Source organism: Hibiscus syriacus, unplaced genomic scaffold (assembly GCF_006381635.1).
Source record: "Hibiscus syriacus cultivar Baekdansim isolate YM2019G1 unplaced genomic scaffold, ASM638163v2 tig00111208_pilon, whole genome shotgun sequence".
Lineage (NCBI taxonomy): Eukaryota > Viridiplantae > Streptophyta > Magnoliopsida > Malvales > Malvaceae > Hibiscus > Hibiscus syriacus.
In genome coordinates, this window is record NW_024063020.1 from 1,595,648 (window position 1) to 1,620,289 (window position 24,642).

Consider the following 24,642-nt stretch of genomic DNA (forward strand, 5'->3'; position numbering starts at 1 on the left):
TAAAGAAGAAAAAACGAGTGATCAGATCAAAACACAAGTTTTCGTCTCTATCAGTCGAAGAAAATTAAAGAGCCAATATGAGTACCGCTGGTCAGGTCATCAAGTGCAAAGGTGTGATCAATCGACTGTTTCTCAGATGTTCTTTGCTTGGTTCTTTTCTTTTTCTTCATTTGATCTGTTTTTGCATGTTCTCTGTTGGTTTTTATTCTTCGATGGGAATTCTTCTATTTTGTTACTGGTTGACGGGTTCTTTTTCTCTGCGGTTGTTTTGCTAATTCAGTGGTTGTTGTCTTACAGCTGCGGTGGCATGGGAATCGGGGAAGCCGCTGTCAATAGAAGAAGTGGAGGTGGCGCCGCCGCAGAAGAATGAAGTCCGTATTAAGATTCTCTTCACTTCATTATGTCACACCGATGTCTACTTCTGGGATGCTAAGGTTCCTATTAGTCCATCATCTATGGCTTATTATACATTTGCTTCATATGAATATTTCACTCTGATCCCTCACATTGAGAATGAAAACAATTTTCTCTTGTTGTAGGGACAAAACCCCATGTTTCCTCGAATTCTTGGTCATGAGGCTGGAGGGTATGTATCGGTTTAAAGTGTCTACTTCCTGTGTTCTTATATGTATGTGTATGGTGATCATGTTCTTTGGACTTGGTGATATTTAGGATCGTGGAGAGTGTAGGTGAAGGCGTGACTGATCTCAAAGTAGGTGATCACGTGCTTCCCATCTTCACCGGAGAATGCAAGGAATGCGCCCATTGCTTGTCGGAAGAAAGCAACATGTGTGATCTCCTCAGGATTAACACAGATAGGGGTGAAATGATTCATGATGGGAAATCCAGGTTTTCCATCAATGGCAAGCCTATCTACCACTTCCTTGGAACCTCTACTTTCAGCGAATACACCGTAGTCCATGTCGGTCAGGTCGCCAAGATCAATCCTGAGGCTCCTCTTGATAAAGTTTGTGTTCTAAGCTGCGGAATGTCCACAGGTTAGGGACTAAGACTTCCTTTTGTTTTCCCCTTTTGGGATATATAAACCATGTTAATGACATCAAGGAAGCTTTTGTTGTTGTTCTTGCAGGCTTTGGTGCCACTGTGAATGTTGCTAAACCCAAAAAGGGTCAATCTGTTGCGATCTTCGGACTAGGCGCTGTTGGTCTTGCTGTGAGTTATTCTTGTTGCTTTTATGTTAGTTCTTTCCCCTCTCTTGGTGTGTACTTTTAAGTTGAATCTCTGTTCTGAAATTTAGGCTGCTGAAGGAGCAAGAGTTTCGGGGGCTTCGAGGATCATCGGTGTCGATTTGAACCCCAGCAGATTCGAGCAAGGTAGGATTTGTTTCACAGTCATGATTTACGCAAGACATCCCATGACTGGTTATGTTCTTGGTTAAACAAAGTTACAAAACGGATCATGTTTGTTCCTATTACTTGTTGCAGCCAAGAAATTTGGTGTTACGGAGTTTGTGAATCCAAAAGATCATGACAAACCTGTTCAAGAGGTTGGTTCCCACATCTTTATGACCCTACATACTAGGGTGCCCTTGCATAAACCCTGCATTGTATAATAATCTTGTTTGAGATCCTTCTTATAGAACTGATTCTATCAATCAGGTCATTGCTGAGATGACTGGCGGAGGAGTTGATCGCAGCGTTGAATGTACCGGGAGCATCCAGGCCATGATATCTGCATTCGAATGTGTCCATGATGTACAACATTTTTCTCTTCATTCATGATATCAGAATTCATAACATATCATTTTACATTGTTGGTTTTTGCTGAAATTCAGGGCTGGGGTGTTGCGGTGCTTGTCGGTGTTCCGAACAAAGACGATGCATTCAAAACTCATCCGGTGAATCTGCTGAACGAGCGGACTCTGAAGGGTACTTTCTTCGGCAACTACAAACCTCGGACCGATATTCCGGCTGTCGTCGAGAAATACATGAACAAGGTGAGGTTATCTTCCTGTTTGATGCAACATTTAATCTTGTAAATGAGTACCGTTAATAAGATGTGTTAAATGTTATAGGAACTTGAACTGGATAAATTCATCACTCACTCGGTTCCATTCTCTGAGATCAACAAGGCATTTGAGCTAATGCTCGCGGGTGAGGGCCTGAGATGTATGATTCGTATGGATGCTTAAGCAAATGGATTGCTGGATGGATGAAGCTATTTCAATGTATTTCAGTATATTTTCGAAGTGTGTGATTTAAGGAAATAGAAGAATGTATGCTGCTACATGGATTTTGCTGTTTTTGCTTATGTATAATGCTAATGTTTATCCTATTTTCAGGTTTTTCATTCTCTCCTTTGTTATTCTCGTGTTCAACTTGTTGAATCCTACATACCATGACCCTATTATAAACTCTAAACCCTAAACCATTACCCTATTATCTCTAAACCATAAACCTTAAATCCTGAACATTAACTTATGATTTATAATTTAGGCTTTTAAGTTAGGAGAAGATATAGAATGATACAATTAAACAACTTTGATGGTTAAATTGATGTGAAAATACGATAGGAACGAAAATAAAAAATTAAGTCTACTATAGAGACAAATCTGACTTAAGTGACCCTTAAGTATGCCTTTTAAATATTAACCTCAATTTGCCTTTAACAACTTTAGATTAACCTTTAATATATATGACATATTTATGGTAACTCTTGCAAGAAACATGATGAATTAGTACCAACCAGGCCATCATACCTACAAACACACAAGGGTTAGATAATTGTTTTAACGGTCGTTACGACTTATGCAGTTAGAAGAGTGACATCGAAAATATTAGACATTTTCTTGGAGTGAAAAATTATTTAAACACCTAAAATTAAAAATATATATAGTTTAAACATGTTTTTATTAAGCCTATATATTATTTAATTTGTGTGATAAATATTAATACTATTTATTAATACGATTAATAGTAATTAATACTTAATGCTTAAAATATTCAATACTATATATTAATATAATTAAGATTTGATGTTTAAAGTATTAAATACTATTTATTAATATAATTAATAGTGTTAAATACTAGGGGTGTTCAAAATTCGGTTTTAACCGAATTAATCTACCGAACCGAATTAGTTCGGTTAATTCGGTCGGCCACCGAATTAATTCGGTCGGGGAACGGTTAAGGATTTTTTTAAAATTCGATTAACGGTTAATTCGGTTCGAAATCGGTTAATTAACCGAATTAACATTTAAATATAATTATATTAAGAGCCCAATCCATTTAAAACCTAAATCAATATTAATTAATTAAAATAATATCAAAACTAAATGCAAAATGTTTGAATCAAATTAATTAGATATTATTTATAATTAGATATTATTTAAATTAATTGTAAATTGTTTTTTTAATTAAAAATATTAAATTCTAAAATTCTAAAAAAATTCGTTTAATTCAAAAATTAACCGAATTAACCGAAATTTATTCGGTTCGGTTAATATTTTTGAAAAAAAATTCGGTTCGATTAACGGTTAAAGAAAAAAAAATTCGATTAATTCGAAAATGGTAGTTCGGTCGGTTCGGCCATCGAATTAACCGAATGAACACCCCTATTAAATACTATATATTAATAGTTTAATTTATGTGGTAAATATTAACGGAAACGACATCGTTTGGATCACTAAGCTATCTTGTCTTGAAGACTGAAGAGGTTTTAAGCTTTCTATTTGATGCTCCACTCGACTCAGTTGAGTCTGGAAAACAAGGCAATGAGTCAGGCTCGAGTCTTCCAAGCGCATGCCTACGCCTCGCCATTCTGCACTTGCGCTCACCAGATATCCGCTCTCTTCCTCGTAACCGCCACTTTCTTCCTCACTCGTCTCATTGATCAATCATTTTCCCCCTCTAGCTGCTACCTCGATAACGGTCGTCCGTCCCCGAACGTAGACAACCTCTACGTCGCCAAAACCACCGCCGCAGGCCACCTCTTGTGGCAGGAGCGAGGGTACGGGTCCTACCTCTCTCTCAAGATCTACGTCTACGACGAGAACGATATCGACGGCTTAAAACTCCTTTTGTACGGAAGAGATGGATCAATTTCTACCAATGCTTGTCTAAAAGGCCAGTGGGCTTCTCAGGTAATGGTTCTTTCTTTTAGAAATAGTTTCCTTCAAATTAAATCTTAATTTGTCAGTAAACAAAAATGCAGGTTAAAATCCACAGGCTATTGCTTGAATCTCGATTTCGAACAAGAAAGAAAGAGGAAGCTGATTTGTTCTTTGTACCTGCTTATGTTAAATGTGTTAGGATGTTGGGTGGTCTTAATGACAAAGAAATTAACCAAACCTATGTCAAGGTAAAAGCTTACTTTTAATTGTTCAATATATATAATTTTTTTGTTCATTTTCAGTAACGAATGAACTGTTGCTTCGTTTCAGGTTTTGAGCCAGATGCCGTATTTCAGGCGGTCCGGAGGACGGGACCATATATTTGTTTTCCCAAGGTATAATAACTGTTAGTCTTTTGTTTCGTTTAGGTTTGAATCTTATTAACTTTGATTCCAAGGTTGTTTGCTTTATACATGTATATTACAGTGGTGCTGGAGCTCACTTGTTTAGATCTTGGGCAACTTATATAAACCGATCCATAATTCTCACTCCTGAGGTATTGGTCTTTTCTGTCCAAAAAATCTTATGACTTTTGTTTAGCATATGCATTTGGTTTTGCTAGGTCGTGACCTGTGATATAGGTCAATCGTTCTGTCCTTGTGCCTGAGTTCCATCATCGGTAGAGTATATGTGTCTCTTACTTTCATGGGGCATAAATTGTCATAACCATTAATCTGATCCCAATTAAAGAAGCTGAGCAAAATGCAAAGAATACGGGTGATTCTAGGGTTGTATAACCAACTTATGGAAAACTATCAAAATTCGTTTTTGTTGTGGTTTGAGCTCCTTTGTTTAGAAATTAGATTTTCTATAAAGAATACAATTTAATATTTATGTACACACTCCAGTTTTTGCTTTGTCAAATTCAACCATGGTAACTGGCTAGATGATTTCATCTAAGCTCTTTACCCAACAGGGGAAAGTAAGAGAGACTGAATTCCTGGATTCATTGAGTCATAATCAGTCGAAAATCTTTAAGTCCTAGACAAAACCATGACCAAACATTTGGAGGGGACAAATTACCTGACATAAAAAATACAAGGGCCTATTAAGTATTTAAGCTCATTTTTTTTCGGGTGGGGGGAGGGGAGGTGGTAAGGGTTAATTTGTCTAATATTTAAACTCACAGGGACCTAAATTGTCATTAGGTCTGATTCCGTCACTGATTATGTGCATGGGAGAAAACAATCACTTTTCTTGTTGGAAGAATTATTTTGGTCCAGCCTTAACTGCCTATACCCTATTCTTTTTTGTTGAAATTACCAACTCTATTTGTTAATCAGAAATTATTACAGGCTGCTACTTATTTGATATATATATATATATATATATGTATATGTATATATGACGGACAAAAACGAGTTTAATTGTTCCCAACTCTTGTAGGGGATGTGGAATTAATAGATGTATTGCAGAACTATTATTAGATATTGTGATGCACAATGAAGTTTATACTTTTCTCTGTACCCCCCCCCCCCCCACACACACCCCACCAACAAATCTTGCTTTAATATCTTACAAATGAATGTTTGAAGCCATTTTGTCTCCATTTAAGTTATTCCTAAGCTTCACATTTTAATTTTTTTTTACCAATGGAGGCCTTCAGAATTGAACTTCTCGTGTTTTATGTTGGCTTTTGTAACAAAAGAATGCTGATTTGTGTATTGTGCAGGGAGACCGTACTGATAAGAGAGATGTAAATGCCTTCAATACATGGAAAGATATCATCATTCCTGGAAATGTTGATGATGGGATGACGAAAACAGGGCTTACTATTTTCCAACCTTGGCCTCTATCAAAGAGAAGGTATTTGGCAAACTATTTAGGCCGGGCACAAAATAAGGTTGGTCGTCTCAAGTTGATTGAGCTTGCTAGGGAATATCCAGATAAGGTACGTTTTCTTTCTCTGTCAGATTACTGCTTTAGATATGACATTGTATCGTATATTGATGATTTAGTATTGGCCTCATATAGAACCTCAAAACAACAATATAAAGCCTAATCTCACGTTTAATTGATTAAGAATTTGTTCTAGAATAAAGAATTGGGTAAACTACATGTTTTGTTCCTAAACTATTAATTTTGTTTTGTTTTGGTACCTAAACTTTATTTTCTTTCAAAACCATACCTAACGTTTAGTTATGTTTCGCATCAACATCACCTTTAAGTTTTTAACGGAAGGTAATTGAAACCTAAACTAAACGTTAGGTATGGTTTTGAAAAAAAAATAAAAATCAAGTTCAGGTACCAAAACCAACGGAACAAAAGTAATAGTTTAGGTACTAAACGTGTAGTTTACCCTAACGAATTATATGTTTTAATATGTTTCATATTGTTACTTCTTTGCCCTATGGCCGTATCTACTATTTTGGCAGAATATTGTTTGCCTAATTTTATTGTGGGTTTTAATTCATTTATGGTTGATTGATGTAAATTATGATATATCTAGATGTAGTTAGCATGCTTTCTTTCACATGCTAAATTGGTTGATTTTGACTACAATTTTCTCATTTCTTGTAGGAAAACTGTGCAACAGTTGGAATGTCCAGAGCTAGAGTTCAGGGGTCCTAACAAATTGGGGAGACTGGAATACTTTCAGCACCTTGGAAATGCCAAATTTTGTCTTGCACCACGTGGAGAGTCATCTTGGACCCTCCGCTTTTACGAGGCATTCTTTGTGGTCTCTCTCTCTTTCCCCCTCTCTCTGTCATTCACAAACACATGAACACAAGCTTTTGAGGCCAACTGAACCATCATTAATTGTTATTGTTTTTTTCTCCCCCTTTTGGTTCACAAACAGGAATGCGTTCCTGTCATCTTGTCAGATCAAGTAGAACTGCCGTTTCAAAATGTAATCGACTACACACAGATATCAATCAAATGGCCATCCACATCAGTAGGACCTGAACTTCTGGACTACCTAGCTTCAATACCAGGTTAGATATTCTATCTTTTGCGTGTTTCTCTACTTATTGAACACTTTAGCAGCATTGAACAACTGAGCTTTGCATTTACGATTCAGATGAGGTCATAGAGCAGATAATAGCTCGCGGCAGGCAAGTAAGATGCTTGTTTGTTTACGCTCCGGACTCGGACCCATGTTCTACCATGCAAGCACTAATGTGGGAGCTTCAAAGGAAAGTGAGGCAATTTCACCAGTCAGCTGAAACATTTTGGCTGCATAATGGATCCGTTGTGAATAGGGATCTTGTTGAGTTTGCAAACTGGAAATCTCCTATTCCTGTGCCTTAAAAAACAGGCTATTTGATAGGCAGAGATTCCTTTTTCTTCAATTTTCAAAAATTAGTATTTACTATTTTTTCAATGTTGTAAAAATTACACGAAATTGTATTTGTACATTGTAGTATGATGAAAATTAATGATAATATGAGCTGATTTTAGAATATTATGTCTCTGTTTCTAGATGTTTATAAATGTTTAAGGCTGTATAAATAGATATTTGAAGGGGATTTGTGTGTAGGGAAAGTAATGCAAGATCTTCCACGTGTTAGGCTAAAAATGATCATATTTTATCGGTAAGAATCAGAAAACCGAGCAGAGATGACACAGGGTCCACAAGGACACATACAGTTTCTCCTTGCTCCTTGAAGTTCAGCTCTATAATCCTTTGCTAGAAAAAAGATGGTGACCACATTGTTCTCCGGTTGCAGTAACTTTTCATGGAAATTTCATCAGCAATAACTCTCTCATTCTTCACCAGAAACTGGGATTTCCAGACCCAGAACTGTCTCCACTTCAAGAGGAAACGGGTTGGTTGATCAGGAGAAAGATGATTGTAGACACCCATTTTTTGTCAGGGTTAAAAAATATTATTAAACTATTATTATTATTATTAAGTGTGTTTATATTTTTGTGCAGGCTAAATGTGGCCCAATTATAAACAACCCAACAGACCCAAATCAACAACAGTCACCAAGACGAGTCACTTCCGAGCAAGTTGAAACATCATCATCACCATATCAACCACCGAACATCAAAAACAAACAAACAATATCAGCAAAGTCAAAAGCATATCACCTAAATCATACCTAACCTGTCAATATCTTACTAAAAACAAAGAAAATGCAGATGCATCCATGAAGATTAGGTGGAGATATCAAGCATAAAATACGCAGAGGAGGGGAAAACATTTGGAGAACAAAAAATTATCAGGAGAAAGAAAAAACGAGAAATTAGACAAAAAAAATCACCAACAAGAGGGGGCGAACGATCCGAACAAGGGGAATTAGCACAGAGGGGAATCTTATAAAAAAAGAAAATATTGTAGCAGGGATTTCACTTTTGTATTCAAAACAATCAAGAAAGCAATAAAAATACAATTTGGGTTAAAGGTATTTTTGTTGTTTATTTTCGTTTTTCCTATTTTCTTTACATGTACTGGTATTTATTTTGAAACCAAAATAAATAGTGAAATTAAAAAAGAACCAGAAAATAAAAGTAAAATAAAGAGATTTATAATCGGGTTACTTTATTCGTCGGAAACATTATCGTCGGTTTTGTTAGAGTAGAGAGTGGGGTATCGTCATGTGAGTTTTGAAGGGTAGATGGTGTAAAGGGTCTCAGAGGTTTCGGTTAAAAATGATAGAAAAGGTTAGTGGTCGGAAAGGAGTGTAAACATCATGATGCGATGGTCGATCCGGTGGTTTTGGGTTAGGCTACGATGACTGTTTGCGTGAGATGAGTAAAGAAGAAGAGTTGAAAGATGTTGTTTGAGAGCGAGAGAAGGTGCGGCTGAGAGAGGTAAAATGGGGATATGGTTAAAATCAATTACTTAAAAGTATAATATATTAAATGTATAAAACGGTGTGCTATTTGGTAAAAATAATAACGAGGGTTCTAATATTAGTTTAAGTACGGTTATAAGCCAAATATAAAATGACAGTGTTTTAGGAATTGAAAAATGTAGGCTTTAATGAATTATAATAAAACGACAGTGCTTTTGGAACTAAAATATAGGTTTCGTATCATCTTTGCTCTATATGTTTCAACATTTTATGGGTTATTTTCAGAGTAAACCTTTCCATGTTCTGTTTTGATGCATTTTAATCCATGGTTTTTCCTTTTAATAATTTTTTATTTTGCTATTAATCTTTACGTGTGTTACATCTTAGTCCTAGATTGTGTTGTTTTAAGTTCTTGCTATTTTGTATATTTGACATAACATTTTCATAGCTCCCATTTTAGTCTAATTGATATCTTTATGATTTTCTTTCTTTTTCTCTATAGTCTGAATAGTTTATGAGCATTTTGATTTAAGGCATTGGATTTATTTTCAATTTTATAAGTTTAATTTTAATTTATTTGAATTTAATCATTATTCTAAAATTGTGTTTAGCTTAATTTAGTCCCTAATTGAAGGTTTGCATGTTTGTAATTTTGTCTATTTATTTTAGGTACATTTGATTCCAGTCTTACTTATCATTGTATTTAAATTTTTTAGACATTAGGATTCTATATTTTTGCATGTTACCTTTTAGTCCTACTAATCTTTAAGGTTATTTCGATGTTAGTCCTTTATATTAATGTTTTGTTTTAATTCAGTTTACTTATTTTGATTGTCTCCCTTTATTTTCGTTCCTTTCAATTTTATCACTAACATTTTAATATTTATTTTATCGTTAACTAATATTATAACTTTCGTTTGTTTGTTATCATTAAAATACTAATTTTTTTTATTTTATTACCACTAACTTACTAATTTTTTTATTTACACTAATTAACTTCTAATCTTTACTTTTATGCAATTGACATATTTTTATTTATTTATTTTTCAGTGTTTTAAATTTCAGTATATTACTTTTATTCCTTTAATTTTTTTTTGTTGGTGTTTAGTCCTTTAAATGTATGTAATTACTACTTATCCGTCTAAGTTTTTGTTTTATCTATTTTAGTCCCTGACATTTTTGTCTTATATATCTTAATCTTTAAAGTTTTTTTTTCTTTCTATGTTGGTCTCTACAAATTTAAATACTTATTTTTGCTATTTTGTATTTTGGCTTATAATATTTATTTGTTTTCATTTCTGCTCTTTTGAATCTTTATTAATTTGAAGCAAATCAATATTCAATAAACATATCATATTTTAACTTTACATTTAACTCATAAATTCCACCATTATGACAACGTATAAGCGACACAATACAAATTTTGGGCGCTGTGGGGGTACTAATCCTTCCCCATGCGTAACCGACTCCCGAACTCGTTTTTAATCGAATCTTTAGTAAACGCATACCAACTTTTGTCTTAAAAATGATTTTTCTAAAAATTATTTTTAAAAGACGTTTTTATGTATTCGACCTACCTAACCCAAAGGTTGATGGCGACTCTATCCAAATTATTCTAAATCAATTCAAAACCGTCAATTTTCCCAAATCTAAAGTCGAAACTATTTTCAAAACAATTAAACGATTGTCCCCGTAGAAGAATGGTTACGACAATGATTCATGGGAGATTCTCAGCAGACGATCCATTTTGATTTCCAGGATTTCTCTATCGTCATCGCTTGTATTAGGATTTCCAGGCGAGGGCTTGGAGGTCGTTAAACAGGGTCTTCTAGCAGGAAGGATACCTGGCTTGTCTGAGCCCGGTGAACAAGGTTGGTATAACAGTTTGATTTGCTCATCGGTTCCTAGTTTCAAAACTTGTGAAGAAAGTTCGCATCATCATTATCATCTTCACCAATGAACAATGTGCTTAGACAGGTTGGAGTACATATCGGAGACCGGACAACAAGTCGTGAGGACACGGTATTGGATGGAGTCCTATCATCCCTTATTCCTTTAAAGTTCCCTAGGTTGGGAAGAATGTCTCTTAGACATAGAAGCTCATGATTAATGGAGTAGCAAGAGTTTGTTGAAGCGTGAAAGAACAAATTTTTGCAAACCACAAATTTTTGCAAACCAAGAATTACGGTGACAAACTCAAGAAATAATGAAGGGAATTGAGGAATTCGAGAATGAAGGCTTCCTACCCAAATCTACATTATTATTCATGAAAGAATACACTTACATCACTAACATATTTGCATCGAACATTCATTTTTCATTCCTTAAGATTATTTTTCTCTCATAAGAATACTTTTAAATTTGCCTTCTTAAGATCATTTCTTTCCTTCTCTTGAGGATTCCATTAAAAACTTCAAAAAATTGCATATTTCTTAAGACCATGAGACTATTTTCTTCTTTTGAGGCCTCGTAAAATATTTTCCAAAAAAATGTCTTCTTCAAGACCAGTTTAAATTTCCAGAGAATCTCAGTTTTCTTAAGATCATTTTTTCTTCTCTTGAGGATATATTTTCAAAAAATTGTCTTCCTTAAGATCGTTTCACTTTAAACGTAAATTTTGTCTTACAATTTTCTTTTGAAACAAAAATTTTATCTCACTCAAGATAGCTTTCCTCAAGAACAAATTCTGTCTCACCTGAGACAATCTCCTTGAAATAGAAGTTTTATCTCGCTTGAGATAGTTTCTGTCTCACTTGAGACAATTTCTCTCGAAACAAAATTTTATCTCACTGGAGATAGTCTTTCGACAAAATCAATTTTTGTCTCACTCGAGACAGTTCCTCTCAAAAACAGAATCTTATCTCACTTGAGATAGTTTTTCTTGAAAAAATAATTTTTGTTTCACTCGAGACAGATTCTCTCGAAACAAATTTCATCTCGCTTGAGATATTTTTCCTTGAAAATTTGTCTCACTCGAGACAGTTTTTCTCGAAACAAAACTTCATCTCTCTTGAGATTTGTTTCCATTGAAACACAAATTTTATCTCCATTGAAACACATATTTTGTCTCCATTGAGACCAGTTTCACTTGAAAAAATCTCCGTTGAGGCATTTATAATCTCTCTTGAGATAAAGATGAGTCTTTCTTAAGACAATTCATTTTTTTAATCTTACGTGATCTCTTTCTAGCTCACTTAAAACAACTTTCGTGAACCTTTTTCTCTTTTGAATATACAAAATCCTTCGTAATGATCATAGTTTCATCGGAGACATAAAGCTAATTCATGTTTTGGGCATTTTATGAAAAAATGATGCATCTAAGGCAAATGCATTAAAATCATATTTATGCATACGTGAACTCACATTTGATAGATAACAGGTTTCCAAGAAAAGAGAAGAATTTTCATATGAAATTTGCTACGTGATGAACCCATCCAAATTTCTGAACATGAGAATGCCTTAAAGATGAATGCATATTTTGAAGTTAGAATGAAATTTCATACAAGTAATGAAAAGACCTCAAAAAATGGTTGCTAAAGGTCCTCATGGCCTTAACTTGGAGGTCCATACATCTCTCATTGCCTCGGGTTGAAAGGACAAGATATCATTCATCGCTTCAAATCAAAGAAGCAGTCCACTGAAAGTCTCATTGCCATAACTTGGAGGGGCATGGTATCTTTCATTGCCTCGGGTTGAAAGGGCAAGACATTTTTCATCGCTTTAAATTAGAAGAGTAAAATATGTTAAGTTTCACTGCCTAAGTTTAAAGGGGCAAGACATACATCTTTGCCTTCGATTAAAAGGGCAGGACATCTTTTATCGCTTCGAATCAAAAAAGTAAATTTTCAAGACCGAGTAAGCTTTAGCGTTCCTTTATTACGTAGGAGTAGAGCAAATTTCCAAGGCTAAGTAAACTCTAGCATTCCTTTGTTATGGAGGAGTAGAGCAAATTCCCAAGACTGAATAAGTTCTAGTGTTCCTTTGTCATGGAGAAGTAGAGCAAATTTTCAAGACCGAGCGAGCTCTAGCGTTCCTTTGTTATGGAGGAGTAGAGCGGGTTATTCAATATTTGAAGACATCTAGACAAAATTTGTTATTTTAAGTCTTTGTCCTATTCCTATTGCTCATCAATGGATAAAGAGGTGCAACTGTAATCATAAATTTTGTCCAGACTCAATACTTAGACCCAAATCTATTACAAACCCAAAGGAAAATCCTAGCCCTTTTTTCTCCCTAAAAAAAATATATAAATAAAAATAACAAAGTTTCTCTCCTAGGATGACTCAGCCCCTATCACATTTTTAAACTAACAACAACTTTATCCCATGAAATTCAATATCCCACTACAACTCAACTTCCTCAAGAATCATATAAAATTTGGACTCTCACCATAATCTCTCATACATCCCTATTTAAACCCATCTTCACACCTTGTAAAAAGGGAGGAAATTCTAGAGGAAAAAAAACAGTAAAAGCACAAATCTTTAAGAAAAGAAACTCGCGAAAAGAGGAGAAATAACTCCTTGAATCAAAGGAAGTAGAATGTCAAAGCATCAAGACGGCAAACTAATATAGCATGTTAGTCATTTTCTCTGCCATAATTTACCTTATATATAAAATGTTGTAAACCTCTACCAAGTGTGTGTTGTTGTTCCAAGACCTTAGTTTGAATCCTCGTAATAGCATACTAGGTTTTACAATGTTTTGCTTAACAAATAAGATGGTGACACGTGACATCATCTTATTGGATACAAAATAAAATAATAATATCCTCCAATATGGTAGTGACATGTGTCAACACCTAATTGGATATTAAATTTATTAAATTAAATTAAAATTATGATCAAATTGACAGAATATATAAATATTGAGGATCAAATATGTAATTATACTAATTTTTTTAACTGTCATATCAGTACTTCCGTTAATAGTTAACGGCTAGTGGCCTGATTGAATGCATTTAAATAGTTGGTGGTCTGATTAGCAAGAATTCAAAAAATAATGGTCAAAATGAAAAAGGGTTATAGTTAGATGGTCCATGATATAGTTTACCCTATAATAAATTATTTAGATTCAAAAATAATTTTTGAATATTCTTATTATTTATTTATTTATTTTTGCGTGTAGATAATTTAGCAAGCCTGATCCGGTTAAAACTCTGTATTGGTATCTACAAATCCAGTACTTCTAAAATCAATGAATATTTTGTTTAGGAAAATCAAAAAGGAAATATAAAAGTAAATATCGTGTGGTATACGTACATCCTTTTGGCAGTGGTGGAATAATCACCGTTGATAAAAAAAATCCGAATCCTCCACAACAGACAAGATCACGTAGTCCTTTCCGCACAGTAACGCCTCACTGCAGTCACCGGAGAATGTGCAAAAAGAAGGCGAAACTGGGTGCGGTGCGGTGTAGTACGTTTTATTCTTACTATGCACTCTTCTTGTTGCAGCCAAAAGGATTAAAATTAATTTTTATATTAATACAATGGAAGTACAAAGCAGTTTAAATATAAATTTTATTAATTTAATATTAAAAGTTTATATTTTTATATTTTTTATACTCGAATATAAAATCTCAAGAAATTGATTTAAATATAAAATAAGTTACATAATTAATTTAAAAGATATAGCGAATATATTTTATAATTTAAATTAATTAATAATTAAAAATAATATTTTATTTCATTAAATTTGTTACACCTTCTCAAATCTTCTCCGCACCTTAGTACTTTTGAAAAATTCAGAAAGAGTTATTTTTTTATCTCTAGATAAAGAATTTTAAATGCGGTGTTTTCCTCGAAAAATCACCGGTGATCGGTATATTTATTGATCTAACATCGGTAAGACTATATTTCCCGATTTAACACCCTTAGCAGTAAAGCGCGCCCCCTGAACTGCGCTATATATTGATTTGGAGCCACGTGGGATAAGGCGCGCCCCCTGCACCGCGCTATATGCTGATATGGGATACACGTAGGTATAGCGCGGATCAGGGGCCGCGCCTTACCTGTGTATATGCCACGCGTCAGAAAGGCACACCCCCTGCCCCGCGCTATATGTTTAATTACCCTCATACCCCGACGCTTCACACCCCAATCCTCCCTATAAATACCCTCATCCTCAATCACTTTCATCACACCAAATTCTCTCAATTTCTCTTAATTTCTCTCAAATACTCTTATATTCTCTGTTTAAGGTATATTTTATTATATTTTTAATATTTTATATTTAATTTATTTAAGTATTTTAATTTATTTAATATTTTACTTATATAATTTTTTTTTGCAGATATATAATGGAAGGCGGTCTACTTCGCTTGGATGGAAATCATATATTTCGACATTTTGTTGATACGGTAACATTTTAACGTTTTAATTTAATTTAAATTATTAGTAATAATTTGCTTATTTATTTAATGTATGATTATTAGATTAAGAATTAATTTTTGTAATTATGTATTTTTAGGAGAATGACCGTGTATTAGATCATTTTATTATGAACCTTAAGTTAGTGATACATATTCGTGTCTTGTCGTATTTAGTAGAGGTTGGATTTGGTTACATAGGTAGGTATCAGGGTCACTGTAAGATAGAACCAGACCTTATCTCTGCCTTAGTATAGCGGTGGAGGCCGGAGACCCACATATTCTTTCGTGCGGAGAGAGCACGATTACACTTGAGGATGTTGCTATGCACCTGGGGCTTCCAGTGGATGGGGATGTTATATCAGGGATCGCGCAGGGTTCTTGGACTACTTTGTGCCGGGAAAATCTAGGACGTGTCCCTGAAAGTTTTAACAGTGGTCGGATACCGTTAAATTGGTTAGATGCCAATTTTCGGGAGTTGAGCGAGGACGTGACTGAGGATGAAGTTAAAATATATGCATGGGCATACATACTGCAGCTGATAGGAGGGTTGTTGATGCCGGACAAATCGCGCAACCAAGTTCACTGCATGTGGTTGCGACATCTGAGCGACTTTCATCTGGCCGGATCATTCAGTTGGGGCTCGGTAGCTTTGACTTTGTTGTACAGGGAGATGTGTCGAGCTACTGACTACAGGCGTAATGCTATCGGCGGATGTCCCCTGCTGTTGCAGTCTTGGGCATGGTATCGATTGCCCTTTTTATGTCCCGTTGTGAAGAACTCATTCGTATTTCCACTACTCCTGAGGTAATTATAAAACTGATTTCGTATATTAATAATTTTATAAAGCGTATAATAAAATTTTCTCCTTGAATAGGTGGTCTACTGATAGGAAAAATCATCAAGAGCTACCTGATGATTTAGAAAAAATTAGGGTGCTAATCGATCAGAAGGTTGATACACAAATATGAATTTTAATGTTTAAAAATCGATTTTAGATTATAATTATATAATTAGATTATTATTTTGATAAAAAGTATATATATTTGTTTTAGTTTGAATGAGTGTCATATTCTACTGATGATGTGAGGGCGATAATCCCACCTGAGTTGAGGGGCCCATCAGATGTTTGGATGGCGATGGTCCCCTTGATTTGTTATGCGACCGTCGAGTGGCACTCTACTGATCGCGTGCTCATGCAATTTGGTTGTTTTCAACCAATTCCGGAAGCACCTCACAATATGGACGAGTTGCATAGCATAGATAGACGCGGCAAGACAGATACAGATTGGTTGGTGAGGCATCATGAGTGGGTCGTGTTGTGGGAGGATCGACATTGGCATCTTCCCCGTAGAGAGCCCATTTTACTTGACCTCTTGATGGTTGCTGAAGGTTATTATGAGTGGTTAAACGGTAGCGGGAAATCGTTTCTGCATCCCAAGGATGCACAAGGGCAGACCTTTCCGTGACGTCGATAGAGACATTCACCGACACAACACCATCGTCTCCCGACTCGTAGACGGAGAGCATGTGCTTTCGGTTCATCCTCAGCTGCACCAGCAGAACCTTCACAGCAGCCACCGTATCCAGTGACTTACATACCGCTACCATATATGATGTCGCTACCATCTTTCCATTACCAGATGCCGCCGCCGCCTTCACCTGGTTTTATGACCCCGCCGCCGCCGCCGTCACAGATGACCCCTCCTGAAGGCTATTATGGGTCTATGTTTGCAGATCTGACTTGGGGTTCATATGCAGGATATTTGGCGGGTTCAGCCTCATCACACATGGCCGCAATACAGACACCTCCTGTACAGTTTTCACACTCAGCAATGTATGGGTTTTATGAGTTTTCCCAGTTTTCGCAGGCCGGTGGGATAGTCAGTCATACACCTCCAGGGTCCTTATTCTATGGAGGTGTTTCATCGTCATCAGCTCCTCATCAACCTAATGTACCTACTCAGGACGACGACGACGACGACGATGATGATGGTGATGATGATGACAGCGAGGAGTCACAACCAGTGATACGAAGAAATCCTCCTCGAGACCGACAGCCACCGCCCTGCGGAACACATTCGCGTCGCAGGCATCGATAGATTTTATTTTTTATTATATTTGTATTTAGTTTATTGGACTTTTTAATTGTAATTTTTTATTATTTCTCATTTAATACTTACTTTATTTTGTTAAATTTATTGGACTTTTTTTAAATGTATTTCAGTTAATTTTGTTTATTACCATTTAATATCAGTTATTGTAATTTGGTTATAATTTACCATTTAATACTTATTGTAAGTTTTTCGTATTTAAAATTATTTTGAAATACCAACTTGTTATTAGTTTGATAAAATTTAATGATTGTGTTCGATAACTTTCTTAAGTTTGTCACTTATTATCTCTTTTATTATAATCACATATAACGCAAACGTCCAATCTTGTATTATTGTATCACTTTTTTAATCTTTATCAGTGATTATCGAATGACATTAACTTGAAGTAAATGCAAATTAAAGTACAAGAATTATTATTTGATAAATAAATTCATCATTTCCTCATCAATTGTTACTTGATGGCAACAGAAGTGGACATATTTTTCTAGTGTGTTATGGGTTTCTACAATGCCCACATCTTCTGACTTGTCTAGATCTTTCTCGAATATCCATATCGCAATGAATTCGATTGGATTTTGGACGACCAGGCTCCCTCAATAAACTCGGATTTGGTACAATCGGAAGCCAATCTTAAACCTCATCAGGGTCTTTGTCATTACCTATGGGGGAAACTCAAATTCGTATACCTTAAAAACTTCAGATAGTAGGTATACGGGATCCATAAAATGGTTATAGTCTTGACGTGTATGCGAGCAAGCTGCTATCACATGAGAGCATGGATACTTCAGAGCTTGAAAAAACCTGCAGTCGCACGTTCTGTCCCTTAGATTTACTCTTAACGACACAGCTTCAATCCCTTGAATAGGTCGCGACAACTCTGTAACACGAAACATTTCATGTCTTCTAGAGAAGCTTGTTACAGACATTCCATTTGATGTAGAAATTTTTTTCTGTAGATCTCCAACTAATCTAGGGTGATAGATATGACCGTCTTACATCCAGGTTTGAGCTTGTGTTCCAAGCTTTGCAAAAAGCGCCCCAAACGAAAATATGTAGTCTTTACCAAAGCCGCTACTAGTAAGTGATGTGCACCCTTTAAGGTTGAATTGATTGTCTCTGCCAAGTTGGTCGTCATGTGTCCATATCGATATCTGCCATCATATGTGTTCGTCCACATTTCTTTATCGATGAGGCTGATGTAATCGTATCCTTCCTCGTTCTTCACCCGCAAATCTTTAAGCATTGGTTCAAACGTTCGAGGAAGTAGTTCGTAACCTGATCAAAAAATGTATAACTTACTAACTTGCTTTCTTTGCAAAATTAAAACGATCGAAAGAAAACAAACTACATCAGTTTCACTTACCCATGCATACAATTAATTGACGCTCATCATTCTTCTTGTACCTTTCATGGTAGTTCGCAGTAATGTGTCGGAGACAATACCTATGTTGGACAAAGGGTGGTTGCCACATTGGACCCAAAGACTCAATTGCTGCTTTGATCCCAGCTCCGCGATCTGAAATGACCGAGATGTTTTCCCTCGTGATAATATGTGCACGCAAATTTCGGAGGAAAAAAAGCTCAAGAATATGTATCTTCTCCTTCGATAAGAGCAAAAGCAACTGGAAGAATGTTGCGATTGTCATCTTGGACAACTACCAATAATAAAACTTGCTTGTATTTTCAATACAAGAAAGTCCCGTCGATCTGGACCACAGGCTTGCAGTATTTGACAGCATTAACGCACTGTGGGTAACTCTAAAATACCCGGTAGAATTGGCATCGATCGCGAAGAACTCGATCATTATGGTATGCATAGGAGGTTTCGAAGTCCACAATTATCCCAGGATTCAACGTCCGCACCAAGCTAAACCAACCTGGAAGTTTGTTGTAAGATGCAATCCATTCGCCATGAAGTTTGACAATGGCATTTTGTTTTGCCAACCAAGCTTTTTTTATAGGAGACAGTGTACCCATACTGCGATTGTATAGCTGAAATCAATACTGCAACAGCTATATGAGAGCTTATTTTTACCATGGGCATGATGGCTTGGCATATCATTTTAGAGTCCAAGTTGGGATGATCTTGGTTGACCCCTCCAGCACAACATGTGTGAGGACCGTTGTATACTGTTAGTTCTCATATTTATTGATTAATGAGTAATATCCATAGTCACCGAGATGAGGCATATCCGCAAATTCTGGCCTGTACATTGCACCATAATCAGATTCATACATCTGTGCATGAGGGTCAGTTTGTGCCACATTTTCTGGAACCTCATCATCATCAGAGTTAAATTGCGGTGATTCTTGGTAAATGAATAGTCCAGTCTCAGCACCATCCGCACCAGGCTCACGAAACGGTTCTTCTGGTGGAGATGATGGTTCCTCCATACGCTCCACATTTAGGTCGAAGAACCTACTACTTGCACGCCTTCCCCTTGAACTATAAGGCATATCGACATTGAGATCGAAAAAGCTCACAGTCGAATGCCTCCCCCTGGAGCTTAAAGCCATCGTGTCAAATGGAAATTGCACAGATGGTTGCGTCGATGACATCTCCATATGGACAAAGAAATTTGCAGATGAATGCCTTCCCCTTAAACTGAACGTGGTGTAGCCATATGAATTGTTCGTGGACCCACCTCGGTACATATCGTAAGGAGTTTCGGATGAATGTCTCCCATTATGACATTAAAATCATTACACATTACTATAGTCGGGCTGTCAACTTGTTCGGCCAGCCCATAGTGGGAGCTTAATGATTGACCCCGAACAGCACGCACTTGAACAAAATGTGCATACATCTTAATATCGGCGTCTGAATAATTACTTTGAGCTTCAACCATCATTTCAACATCATCATTGTTCGAAAGTTCGAACTGTAATATCCCAAACTATGGGTTAGTGACTTAATTGTAAAGTTTCAGAATTTGGTGATTTAAGTAGAAGAATGAATTAGTTCAATGATTTATCTGAAAATAAATCCTAAAAGTTGTTAGTAATTATTAAAGGATTTTAAGGGCAAAGTGGTCATTTGACTTGGAAAGGATAAGATAATGATATATATGGGATAAGATTGAGAGATTTCTCCAGAAACTCTCTTTTCTTCTTCTTCTTCCTCTCCTCCCATATCTCCAAGCTCAAAGGTGAGTCTTCTACTTAGTTAATTATTTGTTAAGTTTAAGATTGGGTTTTGATCATTAGATGATAACTAAGCTTATGGAAAGCTTAGGTTGTCCTAAAATCAAAAGATAAAGGAGATAGAGAAGATTAAAGATTAGTGGTTCTTGAATGAAATCTTGAAATAGAGTTTATAATAAGAATTGAAAATTGGATTTGACTTGTCATCAATCTAAGTAAGAGATATGAAGTAATATAATTGGATTTGAAACATGTTGCAAAATTGATGTAATTATTGAATTACATATGGAAGATAGGATTTTGAGGTTTAAGATGAAATAAATGAGTATATATTGGTTTAAGTATATGTACTAGAGTTAAGAATCAAAAAGGGGATGAAACATGAAGGATTTAAGCCAAAATGAATGATTTTTGGGTTCAAAAAGAGGATTCTGGGCAGAGTGCATCGATGCATATTCATTGTGCATCGATGCATCAAGGTTAAAACCCAGAAATTTGTTTGAAGGTGTATCGATGCACAGGTAGTGCATCGATGCACTCTTTTAAAATAGAAACATCGAATGCAATTAGTGCATCGATGCATAAGGCATGCATCGATGCATTCCAATAATAATACAACATCAAATGTATTTTATGCACCGATGCATCAGTAGTGCATCGATGCATACCCTTATTGAAAGAAGAAATTGACATTTATCTTAATCTAAAGAGTGAACCATTAGAGTATATTAGTTATAATACTAATATAGATCTATGTATGATTATGTATATATAGAACGTGATATCGTTCTGAATCAATTGAAGGATTAGAATCGAATCAAAGCAAAGCAAAGCTAAGGTGAGTGCACATTATTTAGTATATGATGTTAAATGGAAAATAAGACTTATGATAAGTCTATTTCCAATAGTAAAATGCATGAATTCATAGAGGTATGTGTTTGTTATGATTTATATGTGTGCATGAGTATATGTGTTATTGATATGATTCTATGGTCATAGGATGTAAACTATGTGATAAGTGATAAGTGACTATATGAAATGATATGAGAACAAGAGATGACAATGATTTACATGTCATATGAAAACCATAGAAGTGTTATAAGCAAAGTGACATATATGTGATAAATGAATGATATGAAAAGTGAGATAAATAAAGTATGGTTGATATAGGGTAATATAAGAATAGCTCATAGGTTATATGATAAAGATGGAACCATATAGGAACATTAGTTGAGTACTTGATAATAAGTCATAAGGTTATATGCATAGGTAATATAAGTTATAAGATGAGAATATATATGAAATGGATATATAGGCTAAATGAAAATATACACTTGAATAAATATATAAGTTTATATGTTATTTTATATGTTATGGGATATACCCATGAGCATATGTGATGTGATAAATGTTATGAGAAATGACCCATGTGACTAAGTGTGAATTGATATAAGTATGTGATATGAAGTTATGGGTATATGTGTCATATGTTATTATAGGTGATATGATATATATGAGTTTATGCGATATAAAAGTGTATATGTGAAATAACATGATAGGTGATAAAACCGTGAGCCTATATGATTATGTGTTATATGTTACATGATATGACATGCGAGTTACATGAACAAATGAGAAATGATATAAGTCATATGAAACGATCTACGTGAATACATGCACTTGTGATACATGTGATATGATATGATATGATATGAGATATATGGTTACAAATACATGTGGTATGTGACAGAAGAGAAATAACAAGTGATATGAAATGTTATAAATGATAATGCCCATGTTATGTGATATGAGAGCTAGGGGTATAGTAGGCATGCCAAGAGTCGAGGGTATACCTATGTTTACGGAACATATGGACATAATTACCTATGTCTTTCGAGACATATGGACAGTATACCTATGTTCTAAGGAACATATGGACAGTTTACCTAGGTTCTTCGGAACCTATGGACAGTTACCGAGGATCTTTATGACCTCTGGATAGTTAACGAGGATCTTTATGACCTCTGGATAGGTCATTCGGGACATTTATATGAGCTGTGGTGACAGCATATGTGTGCACAACCTCATTGTACTCACATACCTTAAGTTCTCACTAGTGTACATGGGCTAATAAAGAGATTAAACAAACATATTGAATGTGATATGTATACGATGGGTTTATAAATGGTTATCAAAAGTAAGTGGTTTGAAATGTGTTACATGAACCATATGATGTTATATGTGTTTCTTAATGATAATGATAGAGATTATGATAATGATGGTATATGTTTATGTATGCTTTATGTTATATGAAATATTATATATTTTATATGCCTCACTAAGTCATCGACTTAGCGTGTGATTGTTTCGCACGTAGGTTTGGAAAGCGAAAAGAGAAGTAAAGAGGAACAAGGCAGGTCAGTTCTCCTTGCCGAATGTCAGATCAGAAGAGAGGTGAATAATATGTATATTTTTTTATAAAGTTCTAGTTGGCATGTAATCAAAAGAATATATTGTATAAGCTCTGAATAGTTTTGTAAATGTTTTGAATAAGTTAAATGTTATAAAAGTTTTTAAAAGTACTCACTATTTTATACGAATAGAGGTTTGAAAACTCAATGTGACACTTCGGACTCGTATCCGGGTTGGATACGGGTTGGGGGTGTTACACGAACGCTGTATAAGTTAATGGCAACAATGATGTTGGAAATCTGTACTGCAACGACGACATTCTTCTACTACTTCCAACATGAATCTTTCTTGAAATCTTCATTATTAGCTCCTCAAGAGTTATGTTTCTCTTGAATGATATTTTAACACGCTCATTTGATACGAAAACAACTATGGTTTCATCTTCTCGAATTTCACCATCATAATAAACAATAGCTGAAAGTCGCGCCATTCTTTGAGTTTAAAAGTGCTGCAATATTATATCTGTAAAAAAAATAGTTGAAACAAACATGATTAAATAAATAATATATAGATGAAAATATAACACAATAAAATTTTTACACATCAACGTAAATAATTTAAATAATATAATTTTATATTATTACCTGCACCGCAAAACTATTTCGACGTATGCTCCCGCTTTCCAATTTTACAAACACAAAAATTAATTGAAAATAATTAGTATAATATTTTTTCAAATAATCATAATAAATAATATGTATAATAAAAAAATTATAACAAAATTACCTTATAACAAAAAATCTCACGAACTTCTAAATCAAATATGAGAAAATTTTCAGAATTATTGACTCGTTGACGGAATTGTTGTATTAATTTATAAGTTGAGAGGAGAGATGTGAGGAGATGTGAGGAACTTAACCAAGGGAGAATGGTATTTATAGCCGAGAAAAGTTGTTATAATTATACAAGGCGCGGTACCTGCACCGCGCCTTATATAATTATATCAATTAAAGGTATGGCTCGGCCCCTGCCCCGCGCTATATATAATTATGTCAGAGTTAAATGTAAGGCGCGGCCTCTGCCCCACGCTATACCCCTACGTGGCATAAGGCGCAACCCAGGGGTCGCGCTATACCCACGTGTATTCCATGTCAACATATAGCGCGGTGTGGGGGCACTCTTTACGGCAAAAGGTGTTAGATCGGAAAATATAGTCTGACCGATGTTAGATCGATAAATATACCGGTCACCCGTGATTTTTCGGGAAAAATACCTTTAAATGCTTCATATTCCTTGAAAATTCATATTTTTATATGATTTATGACATATTTTTATGATCTATCATAATTAAATTTATTATTAATCGATTATTTTTATTCAATTTATTATCTTACAGATAATAATATTGGCTCTAGGTTTTTCATCATCGTCAAAAATTACTGTAAAATTTATTAACCTAGATAAAAAAATCTGAATTCTCCCTCTTCATTCACTTGACTAAATTCAAATCGAGTTTTGCAAACAGACATGGAGTTATATAGGAAGTGGAAAGGGCTCTTGCCCCGTTTAAAATTTTTTTGGTTAATAGCATTTTATGTCCTTATCGGTTTAAATTTAAGTAAAATTATATTTTTCACCCTCAAATTTTAGATTAAATAAAAAATAAGTCTTTATTATTTTAAAATTAAATACATTTCCCCTCTTAATATTTGATTTTGCCTCC

At 35.0% G+C, this 24,642-nt stretch overlaps 2 protein-coding genes across 2 annotated transcripts; both read left to right on the forward strand.

Moving 5' to 3' along the window:
• Nucleotides 1-2,227, forward strand: LOC120155867 (alcohol dehydrogenase class-P-like). Its single transcript, XM_039167327.1, has 10 exons — nt 1-111; nt 298-434; nt 540-586; nt 673-998; nt 1,091-1,173; nt 1,259-1,334; nt 1,446-1,507; nt 1,620-1,715; nt 1,796-1,957; nt 2,036-2,227. Exons 1-10 carry the CDS (start codon nt 78-80, stop codon nt 2,150-2,152), a joined length of 1,140 nt encoding a protein of 379 aa, XP_039023258.1. The 5' UTR covers nt 1-77; the 3' UTR covers nt 2,153-2,227.
• A 1,436-nt stretch (nt 2,228-3,663) lies between these two features.
• On the forward strand, nt 3,664-7,458 carry LOC120155790 (probable glucuronosyltransferase GUT1). Its single transcript, XM_039167250.1, has 8 exons — nt 3,664-4,102; nt 4,174-4,320; nt 4,403-4,467; nt 4,559-4,628; nt 5,805-6,023; nt 6,669-6,812; nt 6,933-7,068; nt 7,155-7,458. Exons 1-8 carry the CDS (start codon nt 3,695-3,697, stop codon nt 7,382-7,384), a joined length of 1,419 nt encoding a protein of 472 aa, XP_039023181.1. The 5' UTR covers nt 3,664-3,694; the 3' UTR covers nt 7,385-7,458.
• Nucleotides 7,459-24,642: the final 17,184 nt, after the last annotated feature.